At 43.5% G+C, this 23312-nt stretch overlaps 2 protein-coding genes across 3 annotated transcripts; both read left to right on the top strand.

The window, feature by feature from the left end:
• Window positions 1-3185: 3185 nt before the first annotated feature.
• akt3b (v-akt murine thymoma viral oncogene homolog 3b) lies at window positions 3186-22647 on the top strand. 2 transcript variants are annotated; one of them, XM_020625220.1, is made up of 13 exons: window positions 3186-3524; window positions 7856-8275; window positions 13914-14042; window positions 14136-14247; window positions 16256-16400; window positions 16965-17096; window positions 17370-17435; window positions 17651-17719; window positions 18568-18690; window positions 19473-19601; window positions 20190-20404; window positions 21887-21974; window positions 22516-22647. In XM_020625220.1, the coding sequence occupies exons 2-13, from the start codon at window positions 8230-8232 to the stop codon at window positions 22630-22632; spliced, it is 1371 nt and encodes a 456-aa protein (XP_020480876.1). In that variant the 5' UTR covers window positions 3186-3524; window positions 7856-8229; the 3' UTR covers window positions 22633-22647. The 2 variants fall into 2 exon arrangements, with proteins under 2 accessions (XP_020480876.1, XP_020480877.1); XM_020625221.1 differs by lacking the exon at window positions 3186-3524 and adding an exon at window positions 3680-4597.
• Window positions 5194-5636, top strand: LOC109974816 (carnitine O-palmitoyltransferase 1, liver isoform-like). Its single transcript, XM_020625222.1, has 2 exons — window positions 5194-5375; window positions 5477-5636. Exons 1-2 carry the CDS (start codon window positions 5235-5237, stop codon window positions 5618-5620), a joined length of 285 nt encoding a protein of 94 aa, XP_020480878.1. The 5' UTR covers window positions 5194-5234; the 3' UTR covers window positions 5621-5636.
• Window positions 22648-23312: the final 665 nt, after the last annotated feature.

The raw sequence follows: 23312 nt of genomic DNA, 5'->3' as shown, positions 1-23312 counted from the left end.
TATCTGGTTGCTAGAAAAGGGGAAGAAAGAGGAAGAAAGTGCAAGTATCCGGCAGCTAGTTGGACATTGTTGGCATTGAATTTTCACTTTTATCATTGAATAAAATCGTACACACAGTATCGTGCATCAAATCATATCAAGAAAAAAATCACATTTCCCCGTCCCTAGTTTGTAATATGGGTTTATGACACTGGTGGCCAGAAAAATGTCTCATTTTAGCTGAATGTTTTGTCCTGATTTAACGGATGCATGGGGCGCTCACTCCTCTGTCCCTCCTAGTTACCTCGCACCAATCAAAACTGTTTTTATTTAAAGGAGAATTGTAGCAACAGTTTAATAACATGTGATGACTGGCTGCTGATACTTACAGAGCCCAAGATGGGAAAACTTATTTGTCCCATTTTCTCTCATGTATAAAATAACCTGACTTCACTCTTGTTAAAGGTCAGGATCAGTGTGACCACTGCAATTCAGTAGTGAAGGAAACTTTTATTTCAAAACTTTGACACACCTTGTATTTAAGCTGACATAAAACTACATTAACCGGGATCAGACGTGTTAAATTTTCCCCTATGCTGCAGCGTCACCCAGAGAGGAGTCACATGTCTGTGCCGACCTGGACTCTTCTTAAAAGAGAAGGTAACCGGAACCTTTTCTTTTCTCTTTAACATACTTTTCTTTCTGAATAACTTGATTTTGTTTATACAACTCGAATGACCTACCTCTGGTGTTTGTGTCTCTTCTTCAGATATTGTCTCCGTACAGGATCCAGGACAGAGAAACCCGACACTGTGACAACACAGTAATCTGACACTAGTAACATAAGGCTCCCTCAGCCAGGTCAGTTCAGGTTAATCAGCTTTAGTTGGGTAAATGTCCACTATTCAGTCTTTAGTCCTCCATGTTTTCTTTTTGTTATTAACACTGACAACATTTTAATAGAGAAGAAAAACAAGTGTTTGTGTGTATGAATTATAACTTAACGAGGAGAAATCCCAATAGAAATAATAGCCTTTCTTGTACAAATAGCGATATTTTTCAAAACAGCACACAAGAACAGAAAACATGAATTAGTTTAATTTAGATTGGTACTAATAAAAATACATAGATAATGAATGAGAGCCCTACTGTATGCTGTCTCTCTCATACTTTAAAAAATAAAGCTATTAGTTTGCGTGACCCTGTGGAACAGCAGTTGACAAACCAGTCTCAACTCAAGACCCTCTTTGTCACTTGTGCCAGAGCTTTTGGCCTTTTTACAGTGGCTTCATCAGTGGGGTTTTGTAAACATCATCATCATCAGCTGATCTTGCTCAGTGGTCATGTATCATCATATCCACAAACTCCACCTGCTGGAATAAGAGGAGAAGTGAACCATTTAGTTTGTTAGCATTGAAAGACTATGGTTCCCATGATGCTTTAGCAGCGTTGAAGTGGTTACTGTTCTTATTTTAATGACTTCATGACCTTTTAGTGCCAAACTCTGGATCATCTTAATGTCAGCATCGTTATGGATGAACAAATATAAACAATTCCCATGTTCTGGTTGTTGCTTCATTCACGTTTATGCACTAAACACAACTAGTGTCTGTTTTCATTGTAACCAATTTAATGTTTTTAGTTTCTAGCACATAAAATACCAGAAATGACCACAGACGACGAGCAGCATGTCAGTGTACAGCTGTCACTGACATCTTGTGCTCATTACAAATAACCTGAAGCTTTTAAACTTTTGAATTAGAGGATGTAAAACTCTTATGTAGACAGAACAACCAAATGAAGTGATAAATAATTGAGGCGATTAAATAATTAACCAAATTCATAAAGAAAGCAAAGTGTGTATTGAACAACTGATATATCAATGAAACCTCCTCAGTTTGCCATTATTGGAGTTTTGATGGATTACAGATTTGCTTGTTTATTGTGTAGTTTTTCTATTGGGGCCATTTGTTGACAGGAAGCAGACGCCAGCGAACAATAAATGGTTTCATTTCACAGCTGACCCTGGCAGACCTGATCACTGGCAGACTGAATTGTTATTTCACAGACTGTAATTGATTAATGCAAAGCAGCAGCAGCCAGACTGGGACCAGGATCCTCAAACAAAGCCTCCATTTACAGAGAGGCGAGGAGGGAGGGAAGGGGTGCTATACATCTTGGAAAGCCTCAATAAGTTAATAACAAAATAAAGTCTGAAAAAATATTGTGAGTGTACAAACCAGCTAAACCGCTTTGGTTTGACTCACTCAGCAGATAAATAAGATCGGATATGTGTTGTTTATCAGAGGGAAGTGAATGTGAACACATACATCCAGCAAGGGGGAGGGGGGGGAGGACAACAAAAGCTCTGAATGCCATGGAGAGAGAGATGCTGCATTCACGTGCTCCCCGTAGAATCTGCCTCCGCATCAGAGAGGGAGACATGGTAAGAGACAGCTAATCTTGGCGTGCAGTAAATTACCCTTTGCACCAAGTAATCAAAATGATTCCATGATTAATTAATTTGATAATCAACAGAAAATGAATCTACAATTATTATATGGATGTTTCAATTTTGGTTCTAGTTTCTCATATGTGATGATTTGATGTCTTTAATAACTTTAGCTTTTGGACAATAATCATTTTCAAGACAACATAAACTCTGGTGAACTGGTAATATTTTAATATTCTGTTTTAATCTTTAAAACTAATTTGTTAAAATAATTTAGGCTATTAGCTTTTCCAACCTCATTTCATGGTCTTCCCGGTGTTGATGAAGACAGTGAGAGATGTCAATGAAAGTTCCAGAAACGTCTGGTAAGCTGACATTGCTTTTTAAAATGATTATTATTTTGTTAAATCATTTTCTCAAGGTCAAGAATAAACTTGTATTCTTGTGCTGTGATGTGAAACCAATATTTATAAGATAAAAAGCTTTTTTTCTGTTTGCTCTGTATAACGTGGAGTAAAATTACAATATTTGTTTCCAAAATGTGGTTGAGCAGAAATATAAAATATCATAAATGGAATTGCTCCAGTAAAATACAAGTACTTGAAAACTGGACTGACAGTACTAGTCTTGAATAAATGTACTTCACCCCCCGCTGATTTTAGTCCTTCTTTTAAGAGTTTTAAGAACAGGGACCGGACGGACAAAGTGCCCTAAATTCCCCGATTCGGTGACCTTTCCCAGCTGGCCGTATAAACACGCGGCTTTCCGGCAGTCCCTGAAGGTATCACCATTTCCAGTCAGATCGGTCTGAACGTGACGCGCCGACTCGGAGCCGAGCGAGGTTTCCCGGGGTACCTGCGGAGAGCAGGAGCCGAGAGGGTCTGTCTGCTTGTCAGCCGCCGCATTCTGTGTCTCTTTGGGAAATACGAATACCTTCTCTTTTCGGCTTCCACAGTCTGGACACGGTCTCAGCGGCTATGGATATGTCTCTGTCCTGCTCCTGTTTGCGCCACTGAGGGACATTACTCCGTTGGATGCTCCAGTACCCGTAGAGGAGGAGCACGGGGCATCCCTGTCATTCTTCAACTACCAGGTAAAATTGTTGTTATTGTGTACTATAACGCGCCTGGGGTGGGTGTGGGAATTGTTGGTAGGAACAGGGAGAAGAGGAGGGACGGAGGGAGCGGGAGTTAGGGTCGTCGTTTTGGGCGCACTGGGAGCGTGTTTGTCTCGAGCCCGGAGCGGGTGGGAGCGGAGGTTAGCTTGCTAGCTAGCTGCTGTTAGCAGCTGCTGCTTCGTCATTTACCAGTCCGGGAGGGATGCTGCTGCAGGAGGGAGGGGAGTGCTAGGAATGATAGCGGTACCGTCCATTTGGCCTCGGCCCATCTGCGTGATGAACGACACCCTCAACCTCCCCGTTATACCCCTCTCCCCCTCCTCCCTGTTCTCGCATCCGTTGGGAACCACAGCGGCACGTCTCTGTTCGAGCTGAATAATAACACAACCAACAAACCGGGAGCTCTTTAACCACATAGATGAAAATCCCCCCAGCTCCACCGCCCGCCTGCGACTATCAGTTAGCCAGCCTGCTGTGCTAGGCAGCCTTCCATCCAGGCACCCAGCTAGCTAGCCGGCTAACAGCTAGCATCACCCCCCTCCCCCCACTAGCGTCCCTGGCTAACCTGCATCCTCCAACCGAGCCATCACAGGCCACCCTGACCCTGCTGCTTCACACCAGCTTTCATCGCCACTTACAGCGACTAATCGGTACTGAAGTCACAGCCAGACCTTTATTCACGTCCCCCCCCCGTTAGAACACGGTGCGTGCCGAGCGGATGTTGTTATGTAACAGATAACGACACCACACGCCCTTGAAACAAAGCTGTTGTTTCAGTGTTTGTTTGTTTGTGTGCGGTGCAGGACTCGATCATAACCAATACATCGCAGATGTGGCGCGTTTGTGGTTCCCAAGGCCGCAGCTCTGGAACCGGCTTCTGGTTTTTGTTGTCATTGGAGGCTCACGTTTGTTTTCCAAGCTTCGGAAAGCGAACCTGTGCACAGTGCATTGAGGGCACACGTCCAGTCTGCTTCAGCATCTTCTGCTCCTACTGTCTGAGCTCAGAGAGCTGACAGGGCACATTCTGAGCCACAGTCACAACAGGGAATGTGAGTATTAAACTGTACAGGGAGTCGGTTTGAATTCATGTTTTCTTATTACATTCCTTGTAACATTAGAAGGAAGGGGACATGCAGGTTGTCTCATGATGGGTAACTGGAAACTACTTGATCGGTATGAATCATCACTATATCTTTTGGGATCTTTGTGTAATGTATGAAGGTATTGCTGATGCTATCTATGAGAGTAGTAGATCATACTTTACGGGTGTAAAGGTTAAAAACATCAAGCCAGGCTGGAAGAAGTATGTGGCGGTAAAAGCGTATAAGGAATGGGTGCAAGTAGGTAGGTAGACCCAGGGCTGGAATGGAACTGGAGAATAAAAAGATCACTGGGGCAAGGTATAAATATGCTGTTCGCTATATCACTAAACGTGAACAGAATATGAGAGCGGATGCTATGGCTGAAAAATTGGCACACAATAATGTTTTGGGATTTTGGAATGAGGTGAGGGCTCTGAATAGGGTTAATTCCCCACTGCCCAGTGCCCGGACAGGTAGCCAGTCTATCACAGAGCTCTTTAATGCTTATTCGCTGGCTGTTTTAATTGTCAATTAATGAAAAATGTACATTTCCCTCTCTTTTCCTCTGTATCCCCTCCTGTCCCCCTCATTGTGCACAGTAATCATGGCAGAAGCCCACCAGGCTGTGGCCTTCCAGTTCACGGTTACCCCGGAGGGCATTAACCTGCAGCTATCCCACCAGGCCCTCACTGAAATCTACCTCTCTGGTGTGCGCTCCTGGAAGAAGCGTGTCATCAGACTCAAGGTATCACCACCCTGGGCGGTGCACCGGTTGTCTGTTTTGTTTGTTAATGCTTAGCCTGTGTTGATATCCCAAAACCAATCTGTCTTCTGTCATGTGAACAGAACAGTGTGATAACTGGGGTATATCCTGCCAGCCCTTCCTCCTGGCTTTTTGTGGTTATAGCAATCCTGGCTACTATGTACACTCGCTCTGACCCCTCCATGGGACTCATAGCCAAGATACAGGAGCACCTGCCAGTCAGGTAAAGCATCTCATGACACCATGACGTAGTAAAAGTTAATGATAAATCTTGTGATTCCCCAGACACAGAATGTTCCTTTTTCCTGGCAGTAGATTGTGTCATAGTGACACTGTTTACATAGACCTTACTCCTTCCTATTTTTATAGTCTTCTATGATTGTAAATCATTTTATGTATGCTGATGATTTGGCCATACTTTCGCCCAGCAGTGCTGGTTTTCAGCAACTGCTGAATGTGTGCTCGGACTATGGATTGAAGTATGATGTGAAATATAATGCAGAAAAGAGTGTTGTACTGATCTGTCGGACTAAAGGGGACAAAGAACTTTGTTTGCCAGACTTTTGTTTGTCTGGACAAAGGTTGAGTGTCTGTAGAAAAACTAAATATTTAGGACATTTCATTACAGATCAGCTTTCTGATGATGAGGATATATATCGGCAGTGTCGCATTTTGTATGCTCCAGCTAATATGTTGGTTAGGAAATTTCACATGTGTTCTGCTAATGTTAAAGTTCATTTGTTCAGAACATACTGTACACCGTTGTATACTGCCCCATTGTGGTGTAAATATAAGGTAGCTACTTTACAGAAACTTAAAGTTGCTTATAATGATGCCTTGAGGATTCTGCTTAAGAAGCCTAGGTCCACCAGCGCCAGTCTGTTGTGTTCACAGGTCCATGTTAGTACCTTTCAGGCATTAATGAGAAACCTGATGTACAGATTTATCTGTCGTGTGAATAACTCTGAGAACAGTCTTATAATGATGCTGGCTAATCCTGGTTTTAGTGTAGTACGTTACCAATCCTCTCTGTGGAAACATTGGTATAAATGTCTTTTATGATTTTTATTTTGAGTCTGCTAATAAAGGATGATGATGATGATGATGATATATGTGTGAAACTGATCAGGGAAGCATTTACATCTAAGTTATACAGGGACAGTATAACCTGTAAAAACAGAGATACTACAAAAGAACAAAACGCATTACAAGATGTTCACTGTATTTTTTGACTCATTGGGAAGAAATGTGATGCTCATTTTCAGCAGTCTTTTGTTTTGAACAGCTGCTTGCAAAGTCTGTTGCACATATAAAGAGTTTGGTCTCATGTAATTCATAACAGTGGAACAGTTTTCATTGTTTTAAACCCTGTTTTGATTATGTTACAAGTGATTTCCCATGTGTTGGCCATATCGTGATCAATATTGAAAATATCATTAGAAATATATATGTGTTCTTCTAACCTTGGCTAGGCGGCAGGCGGGGCTGATTTACAGACCGTACTTTGACAACACAGGGTGGAGAAGCTGGAATAACAACAGGAGGCTGTGGGCAGCAGAGGGTCATGGAGGGGGGGGTGTAGCTGGGAGACACTGTCACTGGGGTTATCTGATGGTGTTGTATCACAAGACATTGCATGTTGCTGTATCAGTTATTTGTCCCACATGCTACCTAAAGGAGTTCATCAATTTTAGATATGGCTGTTGTCATGGAGGTGTGAAGTGATCCTGACTTCTAGGTTTGGCATCAGGAAATGGACCAGCACTCTAATCACTGTTTGTACAAGAAGTTTGTCAACTCTACGGAGAAGTCATGAGACTGTAAATGTGGGCTCAGACATGTAGCTGGTTGCTTTGGTGCAAAACTGCTTTCTCAGCTGGGAAATGTAGCACCTTCTCTTCTGTTACTAAACCTTTGATTGCATTAGGTCTGTAGGAATTGGTCTGACACTGTATGTTGGTGATGAATGAACAAGGAATGAATGTGAGGACAAATATGATCATTTTACAGCTGATTTTTGGGGAAGTCTTAGACTTTCATGAGAATAAAGGTTAATATTCTGTTTTGGAGTAAACAGACCAATAATTTAGTAGATGAAACCTTTGTGGGAGAAGTATTTAGAAGGGCTGATAGAGGGAAGAATGTGGGAGCAAAGGAAGGAAAGGAGGAGGTGAGTGATGTGACAAAGGAGAGATGAAGGTAAGATTAGGAAAGAGGGAAGAAGGGACAGAAGAGGAGTTGGCTAGAAGTAGATGGGAAAAGAAAGAAGGAGAAGATGGTTTGAGGAGGCCGGGAACATGGTGAAGAGAGGAGGAGGTAAGGAGGCAGGAAGTGTGTTAAGGCTCTGAACAATGAGTGGTGGCCTGCTGTGTTTGCTGTGCAAGGGAAACTATCCACTGACCTGCTCTACGTTGTTTTTTTTAATTCCCTTCTCTCCTTTCTCTGCCACCGTTTCCTTCCAGGCTGACTCACCGCCGGAGCGCCTGAATACGGGGAGGAGGAGAAGAAGTCGGAGAGAACGAGAGAGCGAAGAAACCTGTGAAGAAGAGAGTGAAAGAGGGGAGTAAGAATAAGAAGAGAAGAGGAGGGGAGCAAGACAGAAGGCAGAGAGAGAAAGTTGGGTTGGGTCAGCGGAGGGAGACGAGGAAAGAGAAAGTGATTGTGGGAAAGAGAGAGGGACACCACAACTCAGTAGGGACCTGAGGTCAGGTGAGAGAAGGCACAGGTAGGTCGGAGGTCGAGACGGAGAGCTGACTGAGCTAACCCTCCAACAACTGCCCCTTCACGGTCACCACACTGGGAGAGCTGGGAGAACTGGTGACAAGGAGAAGCCACCATGAGCGACCAGAACGTCGTCAAGGAAGGCTGGGTCCAGAAAAGAGGTAAGTTTTTCTTTTTTATATTTTTCAAATTTGTTTTCTAAAGAACAAAATTCAGTTTTTTTTCTTTATTTCTATGAAAACACCAAAACCAACAATAAACCTGTCGCTGAGAGTTTTATCTTTGTGTCACAGACATGTCTCCTTCCTCCGTGTCAGGTTCCTTCATCACCACACACACGTATATACACACACACACACACACACACACACACACACTGTAGTTTATGTTGACACCATCCTGCTGCTACAAATACTAGAGGCCAAATGTGGATTCATCCACCGCTGAAAATAGTCCCTAACAAATGCACGGTTTCCTCCTGTTTGATTACAAAACCTTTGTAATTGTGTCCTTTTTAAAAGAATGAACTTTTCAGGAGGAACCAGTCGACTAACACACTGTTGACTCAGATCTTTATTTGATTTGTGGACAATAAAAAAACGTCTTTTTGTTGTGGTTGATACTGCTGCACAGTACGCCTTGTGGTAAACACATTTGTGATTAAGTAAGTTAAATCGTAGGTTGAGAGCTTTGATTAAAGTTTGCTTTCAGTAGGTATTTGAGTCTCCACACAGAGACTAAAATGGACAATGAATTGTCTCTACTCACGGTTAATGTCTGTCAGTTGTCAGTCCTGGATTAGCTTGTATATCTGTGTGATAGATCTCTGTTGTTCACAAAGGATTCAAACACATCAGTAAAACACACTGCTGCACCGGATCAAATGTTTCTTCATTATGAATTCCCTGACCTGACCGTGCTGCCCCAGGTCCTCCGAGCGGCCATTAGTTCCTGAAATTAACGAGTCAGTCAGCTGCACATGCGCGAGATCTTGTGTGAATGCTCTGCTATGTTTACATTAACTGTGAGTAGAGGCTTTAGTCTGCTTCAGTTTCTGTATGAGGAATATTGAAAACACTGTTAATATAGAAAATGAGCGGCCTTATCCTTTTAACCTTTTATTAACAGAAAATTAGCCGACAACAGTCACCAAATGTTCTGGTTCCACCTTCTGTAACGTGAGGAGCTGATGCTTTTCTCTGTCAGACATGAGAATCAGCTGTGGATCTGTTGGTTGGACACAAGATGTAAAGATGCCACCTTTGGCTCTGGAGAGTCACAGTGGGACTTTTCCATTTGTCTGTCACCTATCTGTACCTAAATGTTGTATAGTTGTTGTTAACACCGTGATTACCACTGCCTATCACTTTGAATTTCACCGAGTGACTCTGGTTCAGAATGTACATTGAGGTGATTCATTGAAAGCCTTAGATGAACTCAGGCTAGATGTGCTGACAGAAGTCAGGATGTTAAAGGTATAACATGTTCAGGGCAGTTGAATCGTTTGAACCAGGGTCGTGCCCTCCTGCTACACAGTGCTTTTCTTTACTTTCCCTCAGATGAAGGCGTGAATATGTCCAACATTTTCTTACTGAACAGAAACGATGACATCGACCAGTTCTTGACACACTTCTCCCTTTTTTTTCTCATTTTTCGCTCTGAGGAAGCTGGTTTATTGCAGACATGACAGCTGAACTGAAACATGTTTGTTGTGCTCTGGTCTTTGTGGCTGTCTGTGTTTGTGCTTGTCTCAGTGCTTTTATTTATCTCCGTGTGTTTCTGTGTCTGTCGTGGCTTTGCATTCATCTGGATGGAAAATGAAACACTTTCAGCCACAGATGGCTGCTGCTCTCTGAGGTCCTTCAACCGGTTTCCATTTTTAATTTGAGTCGTTCTTATTCATTTAGTGTTCAGGCGGAGACGTGCGCTTTGTTCAAGAACACTTGAAATCAGATTATTAGCACCACAGCTGTTGAACCTGTGACCATTCTGTTACAGGACTGACTGTCCACACTGAGGTGGATACATCAAAAATATATTTATTAAATAATGTGAAAAATTGCTAGTTGTGTCCCAGTGCGTACTACACACTTAACCTCTGCCGAGGGTGGGGGCTATATTTTTACCAATGTTTGATTGTGAATAACAAAACTCAAAAAAGTAATTGGAGGATTTAGATGAATTTTTTGGAGAAGTAGGGTATGGCCCAGGAAACCAGTGCTTTGATTTTGGTGCCGAACCATGTCAAAATTTGGATACCTTAACCAGAACCACTACTTGCCTAACCCTAACCCTGACCCTAACCTTAACCTAACCCTAACCTCATCCTAACCCTAAACCATGTTGCCACCCTAAAATTCAATTTCTTGCCCATGGGGACCTCAATTTAGGTCCTCACCGTGAAATGGGTCCTCATGAGTTGGTATGGAGTCAGGGAGAAGTCCCCACGTAGAAGGAAAAACACGTCCACACACACACACCTGAGCAGAGGTGTGAAGGATCACTCCATAGTTCAACAATCAGCCAGTAACGGTGCCTGTATGACTGTTGAACAAGCAGAACACAGACTTGCAGAAATGCGGCGTCTTCACCACTTTGTCCCTGTCTTCCACGCACGAGGTCCCTGTTTTACCACAAAAACAATGAGTGGATGTCTGTCATGTTGATCCTTTTTCTTGAATAACTTTGAATTTGCTAATGACATCGGCGTCACTCCACATGCCAGCAGGAGGTTTTCATGGTCAAGCAATCATGTGTAGGTCAAACTAAGGATATTATAAGGATAAGGAGTCCCGTCTACTTACACTATAGTTCTGTCTTTTCAGACCTGCAATCTTGTTGCCGTTTGAGAATTGAAATGAAAACTAATACACCACCATGAACAGTCTGAGTTATTGTAGGTTTGAGTTGTTCAAGTGCAGCAGTCTAGTCTTTAAAACGTACATAAAAATGCTGCAGATGAAGTAAATTGACCTGCTTGGTGTGTGTCTCTCTGTGCTAATCTAAAAAACTGAACATTATGAATCTTGTGTTATTTCTCCACCAGAAAGAGGCTTTTACATGCGCGCACACGCCACAGTGGGTTTGGTTTTTTATCTGACTTAAGTTTGTGGGGCTGGTTTGAGAAGAACTTGATATGAAATCCTCAACTTTCTGTATAAATTGATGCCAATCAAATGGTGACATTGGAGTCCTTTTGCCAGTTAAACTTAGTAAGGATGAAGATTTAAAACGTCCAGAGCTATGATCATCTACTGTTTTCATCTTTAGCACCTGTGAGTGTGTTCTCATTTTAGTGTCCATGAACAGAACACACAAACTTTAGGTGCACAATTTACATCTTCACGGCGTGCAACATGCTAATATTGTTTCCCATCTTAATTTTATTACACACACACACACACACACACACACCAGTTTGTTGCTCCCTCCAGGTGTTTCATGGTATATGATAATGATTAATCGGGGTGTATGTGCAAGTGGCACTGGTGCGCCTACTTATAAAATTTTGTTGGGTTGTTGCTAAAAACAGTCACTAAATGCTGGCAGTCTGGAGCCCTGCGAGCACATAGCAGTGTTTTCACATGCATCCACTCTGAAAGGTGCTTAGGAAGAACATGGTTTTTCATTGTTGTAAACAGAGGTTTCAGTCAGAAAAGCTGTGTTTACCCAGTGTGGACATGTCCTCAGCCCTGCTGCTAGTTTGAAGACCAGCACCTCCAAACACTCAAAACATTAGCTGTTTACCTGCCAGCCGGCGAGCAGAGAGGCAGGCCATGCTGGGCTGCAGCCCGCTCTGAGCCACACTTGACTGGCATGTTGTTTCCCACACTGGTTTGTGTGTGTGTGTGTGTGTGCTGGAGGTGTGTTGGTCTGAGCTCGGGGCGGTTGGTTGGCAGGCAGGGGGAAGTTTCTCTGTGGCACTATGAGCACACAGAGGATGACCTAACACTCTGGTTCCTTCCTCTGCAGCCTCCTCAAGTCCCTGAATTGTTTATTGCACCTCTGTGTGCTCTTATAATTCAGCCTACTGGTTGGAGGGAAACTGCCCTGAGCTGCTCTGTGCGCTCTTTAGGATCAAAACCCAGAGTTCATGCACCGTTCAGGACAGTTTGGAAACTGGGGTTTTGAACTGAATTTGTGAAAGCTTCAAGTAAGGCAGAAAGAAAACCGTTTTAAACTGTGGGACAACACAGTTGTTCTTAAGGGCAGATTTTATGCCAGCAGAGACTCTGCAGTTTTAAGCTGTTCATGTTAGAAATGCTATTTAAATGACTGTTCACATGGACCTGGGTCAGTGATGTGAGCCAACCAAGTTTGTCCGGTGGATGAAAGACCTCTTGAAATAGCTTTTTATTTTAATGTGATGTATTTTCTGTGAAACAGGACAGTGACTGTGACATAACTCAGTGAGGAATCGCTTTAAACTGAGCGGATAACACAACAGGATGATTCAGATGGTCAAACATAATGTAAATACTCTGAAAATGCAGTAACTTTGCTCCAGTTCTAATGATGCTAGACCAATATGTCAATAATCTGACCTACACAAAATAAATCACCAGTTTTGATGACTCGTTACTTGGCTCATCGACCCTGCAGCTTTCTGGTGAGCAGCCTGCTTTTCTGACACTGCTGTTCATCAGACAAAACAAGACTTTGACATTTGGCTCCTGATGGGCATTTTTCATTATGTTCTGATATTGGAACCTAATGAGATTAGTAGAACGTGGTCAAAAATATACAGACAGTGACAAACTGAAGGACGACCCAACACAGAGTCCCTTCATTTTCAAGTTAACCTGCAGCTCAGGTGATTTAGTGACGGTGTGTTACCTGTGAGAGCTCCTTCTTACCCTCCATTAGAAGCAGTTGTCTCACTGTCAGGGCGATCTGATTTCTGTCTCATGCTGCTGTTCTGTGTGAGCCATCAGATGTGAGAATAGTTTCGTCAGAGATTGATTTGTTGTTTAGATGTTGAGGCGGTTCACTGGATCAGTGGTTCCAGCGCCTTGTTGTGCTTTAGCTCTGGTGCTAATATGACTCCGTAAGATGTCAGCATCTCACCAAAACATACTCGTGTATTCCAACATTTGCTGTAATTCTGTCTCAATCTGGTGAGTCAGAACAGCAGGGGACCAGCACTTCATGGGCACTGTGTTTAAATAAGCACTGTGTTCATGCAGGATTTATCATCAAAAGGTTTCTTTCTTCAGCTCGAAGTGGAGCACATGGCTGAATTTGGGTTAAAACTAAACCTTGTAACAAAAAGCTGGTGACAATAAAGAATAAAGTCTCAGAATCACTGCCTAGATCTTGATCTCTTTCAGTAATTCCAAAAGGTGTTGTGTTCATCGGCGTCTGTTTCTCTGGTTGGAAACACACCACATAGGTTTGTACATGGGATTAAGAACTGGGACATTATCTTCCTGTATTAGGACCAATCAATCCGAGCAGCTGTACAGCTTGTTGTTAGTCGACCTTCTGAAAGAACAATCCTCAAATTGGCACCCTTCTTTGAATGATGTGGAAAAACTACGTGTGCTGCTCTGATGCAGCCAGTAGCACAGTTTTTATCTGCATGACGAGCACCTCGGTCACTGCTGATGTTTAGGGCCCAACACTCCCCCAGACAGAAAACCACTAACATGGACGCTGAATAACAACATGACATTAAATGACAGTAAAGTCTGAATATTTGGCTCTTCCTCCACACTTTTGTAGACTTGAATGCATGAAGAGCTGAAGAGAAGCGAGTGCAGCAGGATGTACCCTGATGGTGTCACTCTTTCTCTGCAGGTGAGTACATCAAGAACTGGCGACCGCGCTACTTCCTGCTGCAGACAGAGCCGCTTTTTGTGGCGACACAAAGAAAAAGGCCCCAAGACTCTGACCTGGCCTACCCGCTCAACAACTTCTCTGTAGCAAGTGAGACACAAAGAGTTCATTGTGTATTTTAGAGACTAAAAACAAACTGTGTCTCTGTGACGCTTTGTCTTTCTGTTTCCGTGTGGCTACCAGAATGTCAGCTGATGAAGACGGAGCGGCCCAAGCCGAACACCTTCATCATCCGCTGTCTGCAGTGGACCACCGTTATTGAGAGGACTTTTCACGTTGACACTCCTGATGAGAGGTAGGCCTTCGTCCTCCTCTTCCTCCTCAGCAGGTCTTTTTACACACAAGTCAGATTGGTCTGGGGGTTGTATTCATTTGACAGACAGGTGTAATTTGGCTTTATTAGCTTTAGTTATTGGTCAGTGGTTTTCTATGACACTTCTAAAGAATAAAACGATTTGTAAATGGTGTTATAATTCAAAACTATCCATCCATGGTTCAAATTCAAAACCCAATATTTGAACTGCCGTTTGCTGCTGTGTGGGACAGCAGCATCGGTGACACTAGCAAACTGAACAGACTGATCAGGAAGGCTGGCTCTATGCTGGGGACATCTCTGGGGGTGGTGGAGAGGAGGATGCTGGACAGAACTCACACCCCACCTCACATTGGCCAAGCAGTGGGGCACTTTCAAGCTTGATGAATGGTTTTATGTTGAATCTATGCCATAGCCTGACCCACACCTTTCCGGAAATGGAACTAAGTCAAATCAAATTTTATTTGTATAGTGTCAAATCACAACAAAAGCCATCTCGGGACACTTGACAAAGTCAGGTCTAGACCTTACTATTATCACAGAGGGAAAACCCAACAAATCCTCCTTGAGGCAGCACTTGGCAACAGTGGGGAGGAAAAACTCCTGCATGTCTTGGTGACGGAGATTGCAACAACTGTGATTGGTTGCATTGCATTTCCTCGTTCATGTGTCTGTGGCTGAACAAGCACAGAAAATCCCGCCTTGTTCTGTCTCAGTTGGTCCGATAGAGACCGTCTCCTCCCACGTCCTCTGGCAGTATTTTCGGTCAAAGTAACTGCTGTTCCACATCTTTTAGTTTTAACTAAGCTCCAGTCTCCGAGGCTGAGAAATGAAGCCAAAACCTACAGTTCCTTGAACGGCCACTAGAGGCTGGCTCCACAAGGGAGTCAGTCCCCATAAACTCCCACTTTAAAATGCCAAACTTTACAGCAGAAATAAACATGTTTACAGTCTGCTACAAAAACAGTTTGGGTCTCTATAGCTAATTTCCCCTCCCATGACAACTGTATGGGGGTGAATTTATTTTAAAACTTACCTGTTTAAATTATATTGAGACTAAAAAGTTAGTGATTAAGGGCGTGGCCACTTTGATAAGTGGGAGGACCCCGCCATAGGTGGCTGGCCTCTAGCTGTCTAGCGAGCTCCGCCTCTTTGCCCATTTTTGGATTAGCTGTAGCAGGCGGAGTGAAGTGCCACCAATATGGCGATGACCAGACCATTCTTCAGAAAACCAGTGGCTGACGGTGCAGTAGGCTTGTCCAGTTTTTGTTTTTTATTATATACATTCAGTGGTTTTAACTCCAGCATGACCGGCTTAGTTTCAATCACCACTATTAGTAAGTGGCAAAGAAACGCAGCACAGTGGCATAGACACGTCACTGCCAACTAGTGCTTAGGTGGTGTAATTGCAGGGCGGCAGACACACCAGGCACATAAATGCTCACAATGGCATACGTCACATAGCCTATGGTGTGAGCCCTATGTAGATTCAACGCAGTACCATAAATCGAGCTTCAGCCAGAGACTGGTTCAGCTCTGCTGTGATAAAGAACATTACAGGAAGTTCCTCCTCCCAACAGCCATAACGCTTTGCAGTTACTCTCCACTGTGTCGAGAGAGAGGTCTCCTCCTCTGACTACATACACTACATTATAAAAACAAAATAAAGTCTCCGGTTCTCAGTCCGGAGCCACACTGGAGGGTTTCTGTGTTAAATTGTTCTCACTGGACCCAACAGGAGTCATTCAACACTGTGAGAAGAAAGACAGGATACTGGGGTGTGGGGCTTCTACAGGCCCTGTAAAATAAAGTGTTAGTGTGGGAGGGTGTAGTTTAATTTGGCAGTCTGTCAGAAATATGGAAACACGCTCCTCTTAACATCTCTGATTTGTAGTTGGTCTAAAGCTGGAGCCACACTTACAGGAAACCTGACAATAAAAGAATAAATATGATCTCTGCTAGTAATTTAACTCCTTGTTGTATTCTGTAGGGACGAGTGGGCCGAGGCCATCCAGATGGTAGCGGAGTCACTGGCCAAGCAGGAGGAGGAGGGCATCCTGTGCAGTCCCACCTCCCAGACCGAGAACGTCAATGAGGAGGAGATGGACACCTCCATCAGCCACTACAAACGAAAGGTGACAGATCACACCAGTCAACTTGTCTGTAATCAGACAAGTCCTGACTGGCTGTTGCTATTTCTCCTGGGAAAGTAAAGTCTTTTTACCTTAAAGATGAGCTTTTACTAATTATAGAGGTAGTAATATATTACTATACAGTATATAAATTGTACTTCTTATCTTCCTCTATGCTTCCTCTACACACAACCCCTGTCTGGTCTCCTGCAAGAATACAAAATGTGCCATTTGGATAAACTACCACTTTTCTAATTATTAAAACCTTGTTGAATTCAGTTTTTAAAAATCAACCTAAAACACCTGATCATTTTTGTTTTACTGTTGATGTATTTTTCTTCTTTCTGTGTGTAACTAGTGAGATGTAGGTACTGTAGTACTACACTGTGTCTGGATATTTTCAGCAGTCACTCTGGGGTCTGAAAGCAAAGTGTTTCAGCTAATGTTGGAGCTTCTTGCCGTGCACCATCCAGCCTTTCTAAGCATAGACACATAATGCTCCTGCTTCCAGGTATTACATGTTGGAAAGCCAGCGTCTTCATGCGCCTTCTCTGTTTCTTTGTTCAGACAATGAACGACTTTGACTATCTGAAGCTTCTGGGCAAAGGCACTTTTGGGAAAGTCATTCTGGTGAGGGAGAAGGCGAGCGGCACCTACTACGCCATGAAGATCCTGAAGAAGGAAGTTATTATTGCCAAGGTCCTTTTAATGTTTATCACCTTTTTATTTGCTGTTGTTTTGCCGACTGGTGCAGTAACCACCACTAAGCAGTCTTTATATGTAGAAACGGCAAAAATCTAATCGTTTTTCTTCTTTGATATCTACTATTTGGTATTTTAGCCTACTATCAGCCTGAGTGTCACATATTCCCTCCAGTTCCTCTACATCCTCAGTCCTTTGACATAAACCTTCTGTGGCCAAGCTCCTTGATGTCTTGACTTAACATCTTGCCTCTTTCCTTTTTTATCACAGGATGAAGTTGCTCACACACTCACAGAAAGTAGGGTATTAAAGAACACTCGACATCCGTTCCTAACTGTGAGTATCACTGTGCAGGTTGTGTGACGTACTACACGCAGACACACCTGTGCTGTGTTAGGATGAACCCGCCCCGCAGAAGCTGTGTTCACCAACTTCACTTGAGGCTTGTTTGACAAGTGTCAAGGAGCCACTGACTTCAGACCACAAAGCTTCTTTTCTTAAAAACTGAGCACTGCTGAGCTAACAAGCACTATGTATATCTTGTGTTGCAGTCTCTGAAGTACTCGTTCCAGACTAAGGACCGGCTGTGCTTTGTAATGGAGTACGTCAACGGAGGCGAGGTGAGAGGCAACGAATCACTTTAAAACACATTTTTGATGCTGATAGATGTTCTGTCTTCTTTGAACATGAAAGTTATTTGAAGATTTATGGAACAATGTTGAACAAGCACGTCCATTTCAAAGGCTTGGCTCAGCAGCAGCATGAGCATGGTAATGGTGAGCTTGTAGGTTGTAATGACTACACTGAACACCTGCATGACTCTGATTGGACGTTACTGGTCCGCTGGTTGCCACTCAGCTGTGAATGAGCCAGTGGTGATGATGCATGCATGACGCCACTAATGGCAGTCAGCTGATGTGAGTGCGTCTCCAGTGTGTTTTACCTTGAAATGTTTCTATTTAGAGATCAATTGACTCTATACTTTTGCATTATGTTCGCTGCAGGGGAGGTGTTGAAAAGATGCATAAGCTCTTAAAATGCAAATCTGACCTGTTTGGTGCAAAGCAGCAGGCTGGTATTTATAATCCTTAGGAACTGTTGAAGACGATGTGTGAGTTCTTCATTGTTGGGTTTGTTTATTCATACAAGCAGCCAGTCGCTCCAACATATTTCTTTAATCTGCTGGTTGTATATCAGGTGACCTTCTCTGTGTTTGGATGAGGATTCAGACTGATTCCACATCGAATGTTTGAAATATTTTCATTATCAGACAGACATTTCTTTATCCGCTGTATCCAAACCTCATGCTCTGCAGCTGACTATAACTGAGTGTATTGTTCCACCTCTCAGCCCCTCAACCCATCCACTGCAGTAATTTTGATCTTTTCTTCTTGTTTTTACTGGATAAATTAACTTGATATGATAAAGAGGTCTGAGGTATATAAATATGTTCTTCTTATCTTGGCAGCTGTTCTTCCACTTATCAAGGGAAAGGGTTTTTTCTGAGGACCGCACTCGTTTCTATGGCGGTGAGATCGTCTCAGCTCTCGACTACCTACATTCTGCCAAGATCGTGTACCGGGACCTGAAGGTAAACTACACCTGCTCTGGATGTCATCTGAGGATAGTCCAGGATCAGACAACTGTGCAAGTTCAGTGTTGTTGCCTGAACATACAGATGACACAGGAGTTTTAGAGATATATAAAAGCCACCATGTCAGAGAGGGAAAATGGCTTCTGACCTAAACACACTGGCTCTCACCCCAAGCCAAGAAGCAGCAAACCTTGGACTGATTTTTATGCCTCTATGTCAGCGACAGCTGTGGCTGGAGGCATAATGTTTCCAGGTTGTCTGCCGATTACATTCTGGTGGTCAAAGGTCAAGGTCACTGTGACCTTGCGTCCTACCCATAATATATGGTTAGTGGAGGCACACAGTTGTGAGGCAGTAATTTAATTCCAAAGCTCTTGTGCAGTGTGTCACAAAAACATTTATCATTTGAAGAATATTTCTTAAATAAAATATTTCTCTCTCAGCTATAACTAGCCGGCGACACTACTGTCACACTTGACTCTCAGGTCGACCAAAGACCAAAAATAAATCGGCCAACATTAATCCAGTATTTTGCTGTACGAATGCTGACCAGAAGCAGAGCAGAGGAGCTGGCTTTCACACTGATTTTAAAGTTCTTCTGCTGATCCATAAGGCAATAATTGGTCTTGCACTGTTCACAGTTGTTCTGTTATCAGCTTGTCATTCGTCTGTAAAGCACTTTGAAATGCAGGACCTTGTACTAACGGTGCTATACAAACAAAGTCTGACTGACTGAGAAACACAGCCAGGGTTGTGACTTCTCTTGTGATCCTCTTCAGCTGGAGAACCTCATGTTGGACAAAGATGGCCACATCAAGATCACTGACTTTGGCCTCTGCAAAGAAGGCATCACCGACACTGCCACCATGAAGACCTTCTGTGGAACACCGGAGTACCTGGCTCCAGAGGTCAGAGGTCACACCAAACACGGATGATTAGTTAGGTTTCTGGTTTTGGAAGTTGGTGAAATACATCATTTACAACCAGTAAAGTAAAGTAAGACTGAGAGCTGTGCCTGAGACGAATCTAAACCCAAACTTAGCCTTGGAATCTTCTGTGTTTGCCCCATGTGATGAAACCATGAGAGAAACTGTTTTGGTTGAGTGTTAAAACCAAAGTGGAAGTTCCTCTAAGCTGCACTTCCTCCAGTGGCAGCTGAATGTTTCCTTTACTACAAAGTAAAATGTCAGTGACTAGTTTCACTTCTTCTAATGTGGAGCGTGGTGGAGGTTTTGGAGGTTATTTTTCCATTGGGAGGATATGAAAGAGGACATCGATATGTCAGAAACGGTTGCATAAGAAAGAAAACGGAGGTTATGTTGAATTGTTACAATGGCCCTTTGAGTTTTGGGAGGTCAGTAAAACTGCTCATACATATAATTTATTTCATTTTTTTTAACAGACGGTTCAGTGATATAAGTAGTTTTTAGAGGAAATCAATGAAAAGACCATGAACACTAAGGTAAAGTGGTTCTGTGCATATTGTGTGTCAGCAGGTGTTGGAGGACAACGACTACGGGCGGGCGGTGGACTGGTGGGGTTTAGGCGTGGTGACGTACGAGATGATGTGCGGCCGCCTGCCGTTCTACAACCAGGACCATGAGAAGCTGTTTGAGCTGATTCTCATGGAGGAGATCAAGTTCCCACGAACCCTGTCGGCTGACGCCAAGTCGCTGCTGTCAGGCCTGCTCATCAAGGACCCCAACAAACGGTACACATGGATAATGTGGAGACGTACGCTTCTCCAATAGCTGCATGATGCCTTAGATAAAAGGCCATGAAAGGAAGCAAAGTGTTGGCCGACCAAGGCCCGCTGGAAAGACGTGGTAGGTGGCTGCTGGCAAGCAAATGTGGATATAAACAGTTTGGGTTTTTAAACCAGGATTCCTCTTTAGAAACACTGTGTGATAAAGGAAATGTGTTTAACACATTTGATCGACAATAAACGCAGGCTGTGGCTCAGGAGGTAGAGCGGGTTGTCTCCTAACCATAGTGTCGGCGGATTGGTCCCCGGCTTCGTGGCCATGTGTCGTGTCCTTGAACAAGACACCCAACCCTAAGTTGCCCCCCGGTGATGTCTTCAGTGTGTGAACTTGTTTGTGTGTGAATGGGAAATGGTGTAAAGAACTTCAAGAGTGTTTCAATCCACAGAAAAGTGTTGGGGTTAGTGAGTACAAGACGTTAGTGGGTACAACCACAGCGCCCCCTGTTGGAGTCGGGTCAGCGACCTTTCTGCATGTCCTTCCCTATCGTCATCTCCCCTCATTTCCTGTCATGTTATTAAAAAGTTAACAGGCAAAGTTGGCAGAAGTATTTGAGAGAGAGAGAGAGAGAGAGGGAGATGATCAGATGACCAGATCCACGATCCGGGTCATACCTCACTGGCTTGAATGTACCCAGGGTTATTATCCATCTGGAGCTAATTAAACTGGCCTAACTTTGGACCCAAATAGTCACAAGATAATAAAATAGGTGCAATGTGTAATATTTACAAAATGTACAGCTTATCAAGTAGAATAACTGACTTACACTGTGTTATAGAGTTAACTGAGATGAAAATGAATTGTTACATTACTGATGTAACAAGAGTTCGACAGCGGAGGCAGTGGGTTGGAGTTCGGTCTGGGGCGTGATGAGACAGTTGACGTTTGTATTGTGGTTTTGGTCTTTGTTTCCGTTAAAGCCCTACCAGGTGTGAAGTCTATTAGTAGTACAGCCTGATTCAATCAAAGCCTGAGAGAACATGTTTTGACTGTGTGTGTGGCAGCAGCCTTCTCTCCGTGAGGATGCCACGTTGTTCCCAGGCCTCCAGCTCAGATCCCTGTGGTTTACTGTAAATGAAATAGCTGAAGATGCAGGAAGGAAATCTGTGGCCTGGAAGGGTCGTGTTTCATAATCACAGGACAGGAAATAAAGTCGATTTATTCCATAGTGTCCTGTACTCGCCTACATTTGCCAGCTCTTCACTATTGAAGCAGCCAGTTAAGGTGGTGATCCCCGCTGCGTTTTCTGTCTCAAACCAAGAACACGGTGAAATGAGGCGACTGCAGCTTCACAGAACAAACTCATCCCAGAAAGTTATTTTGGGATCAGTAGCAGGTGGATATTGTGGATCCATTGATGGAGACATTGTCAAAGCAGTGTTTGATCTCTCACCCGGATGTCTTCTTCCTCTCTCTCTGCTCGCTGACAGGCTCGGCGGCGGGCCGGATGACGCTAAGGAGATCATGCGACACAGTTTCTTTGGCACAATCGACTGGCAGGATGTCTACGACAAGAAGGTGAGAGCAGCATTTAGCTGTGAGACGTCATCTCATCTTCAGTGGTAATGTATTCAATCAGCCTACCTGAGATATTCTGGTAACAGGGTTACCTGATTTTACAAAATGTAAACTCCAAAATAGAACAGAGAAGAAACTGTATCTCCTTTCAGCAACATGATGCAGTCCACACACCACCATCTCCCTTTACTAGACATGATCTGAAGAACTTCCTAGATATTTAGAGGAGAAGGACAGCAAGCCCAACGTCACCAGACAGACTTGAATAAGAAAACCAAAGACAAGGAAACAAATGCCCTAAATGTAATAAAACCAATGAATGTTACATGTGCTTGACCTATACAAAGTTTACATCCAAAGTCTCGACCTTTAAAGGAAAATTCAGACCATAGTCTGAGGAGGGACCCTCCTCTCTGGTAAAGGGTTGTAGCAGCTGGTGCCAGTCTAATGGATATATTCATCCTGCATAATATTTTTTAATCCTTTCATAGTCCTGTTGCAGAAAGAAAATGCAGCTCACTGACCTTCCTGTCTGTTCCAGCTGGTCCCGCCTTTCCAGCCCCAGGTCAGCTCAGAGACGGACACGCGCTACTTCGACGAGGAGTTCACAGCACAGACCATCACCATCACTCCTCCAGAAAAATGTAAGCATGTCTAAAACTCTGGGATTTCATGTGATGAAACTGGTGTTTTTCTGAAGAGGTGACATCTTTAATGTGGGAAACAGGGTGATGAAGAGATGATCGATGCTGTGTGGCCTGATATTAAGTGCATCGGCATGCTAACATGCTCACAGTGGCAAAGTTAACATGCTGACGCATGAGGTTTACCATGTTCACCATCGTAGTTTAGCATGTTAGCATGCTAACATTAGCTAATTAGCACTAGACACAATGTAGAGCTGAGGTTAATGGGAATGTCATTAGCTTTGCAGTCAAACCACAGTCTGAGCTGATGAAGGCTCTGAAGGAGAATTCTCAGGACGTCATTCAGTATTTGATCAGCTGTTTCAGTCCGATGGAAAACCTTTTTGTGGTTCAAGACTGTCAAGCTAAAGGTTTCACAGGTTCACTTGGTTCTGAGGAACCTAGGCCCGACCTCTGACCTGTGGCCTGAGTCTCGAGCGTATGAGAGGGAGTGAGGATGAGTTCACTTGGTTCTGAGGAACCTAGGCCGGTCCTGTGACCTGTGACCTGTGGCCTGAGTCCTGAGCGTATGAGAGAGAGTGAGGATGTTTAGCAGGTAAAATTGAGTAAATATAGTAAACACCCAAAGAAACTAGTTTCACATTCATAAATCAAGGTTTCTTAAGGCCTCAGCTTAAGGCTCTGGTGGTAT

This window comes from Monopterus albus, unplaced genomic scaffold (genome assembly GCF_001952655.1).
Source record: "Monopterus albus unplaced genomic scaffold, M_albus_1.0 scaffold349.1, whole genome shotgun sequence".
Classification (NCBI taxonomy): Eukaryota; Metazoa; Chordata; class Actinopteri; order Synbranchiformes; family Synbranchidae; genus Monopterus; species Monopterus albus.
The sequence above is the reverse complement of the archived record's forward strand: the minus strand, read 5'-3'. Positions and strand labels throughout refer to the sequence as shown.

Coding starts and splice junctions, on each gene's coding strand:
- akt3b (XM_020625220.1), top strand. CDS start 8,230: ATGAGCGACCAGAACGTCGTCAAGGAAGGCTGGGTCCAGAAAAGAG. Junction 14,248..16,255: donor GTTGACACTCCTGATGAGAG/GTAGGCCTTCGT, acceptor TGTATTCTGTAG/GGACGAGTGGGCCGAGGCCA. Junction 21,975..22,515: donor AGGATGTCTACGACAAGAAG/GTGAGAGCAGCA, acceptor TGTCTGTTCCAG/CTGGTCCCGCCTTTCCAGCC.
- LOC109974816 (XM_020625222.1), top strand. CDS start 5,235: ATGGCAGAAGCCCACCAGGCTGTGGCCTTCCAGTTCACGGTTACCCCG. Junction 5,376..5,476: donor AGCGTGTCATCAGACTCAAG/GTATCACCACCC, acceptor TCATGTGAACAG/AACAGTGTGATAACTGGGGT.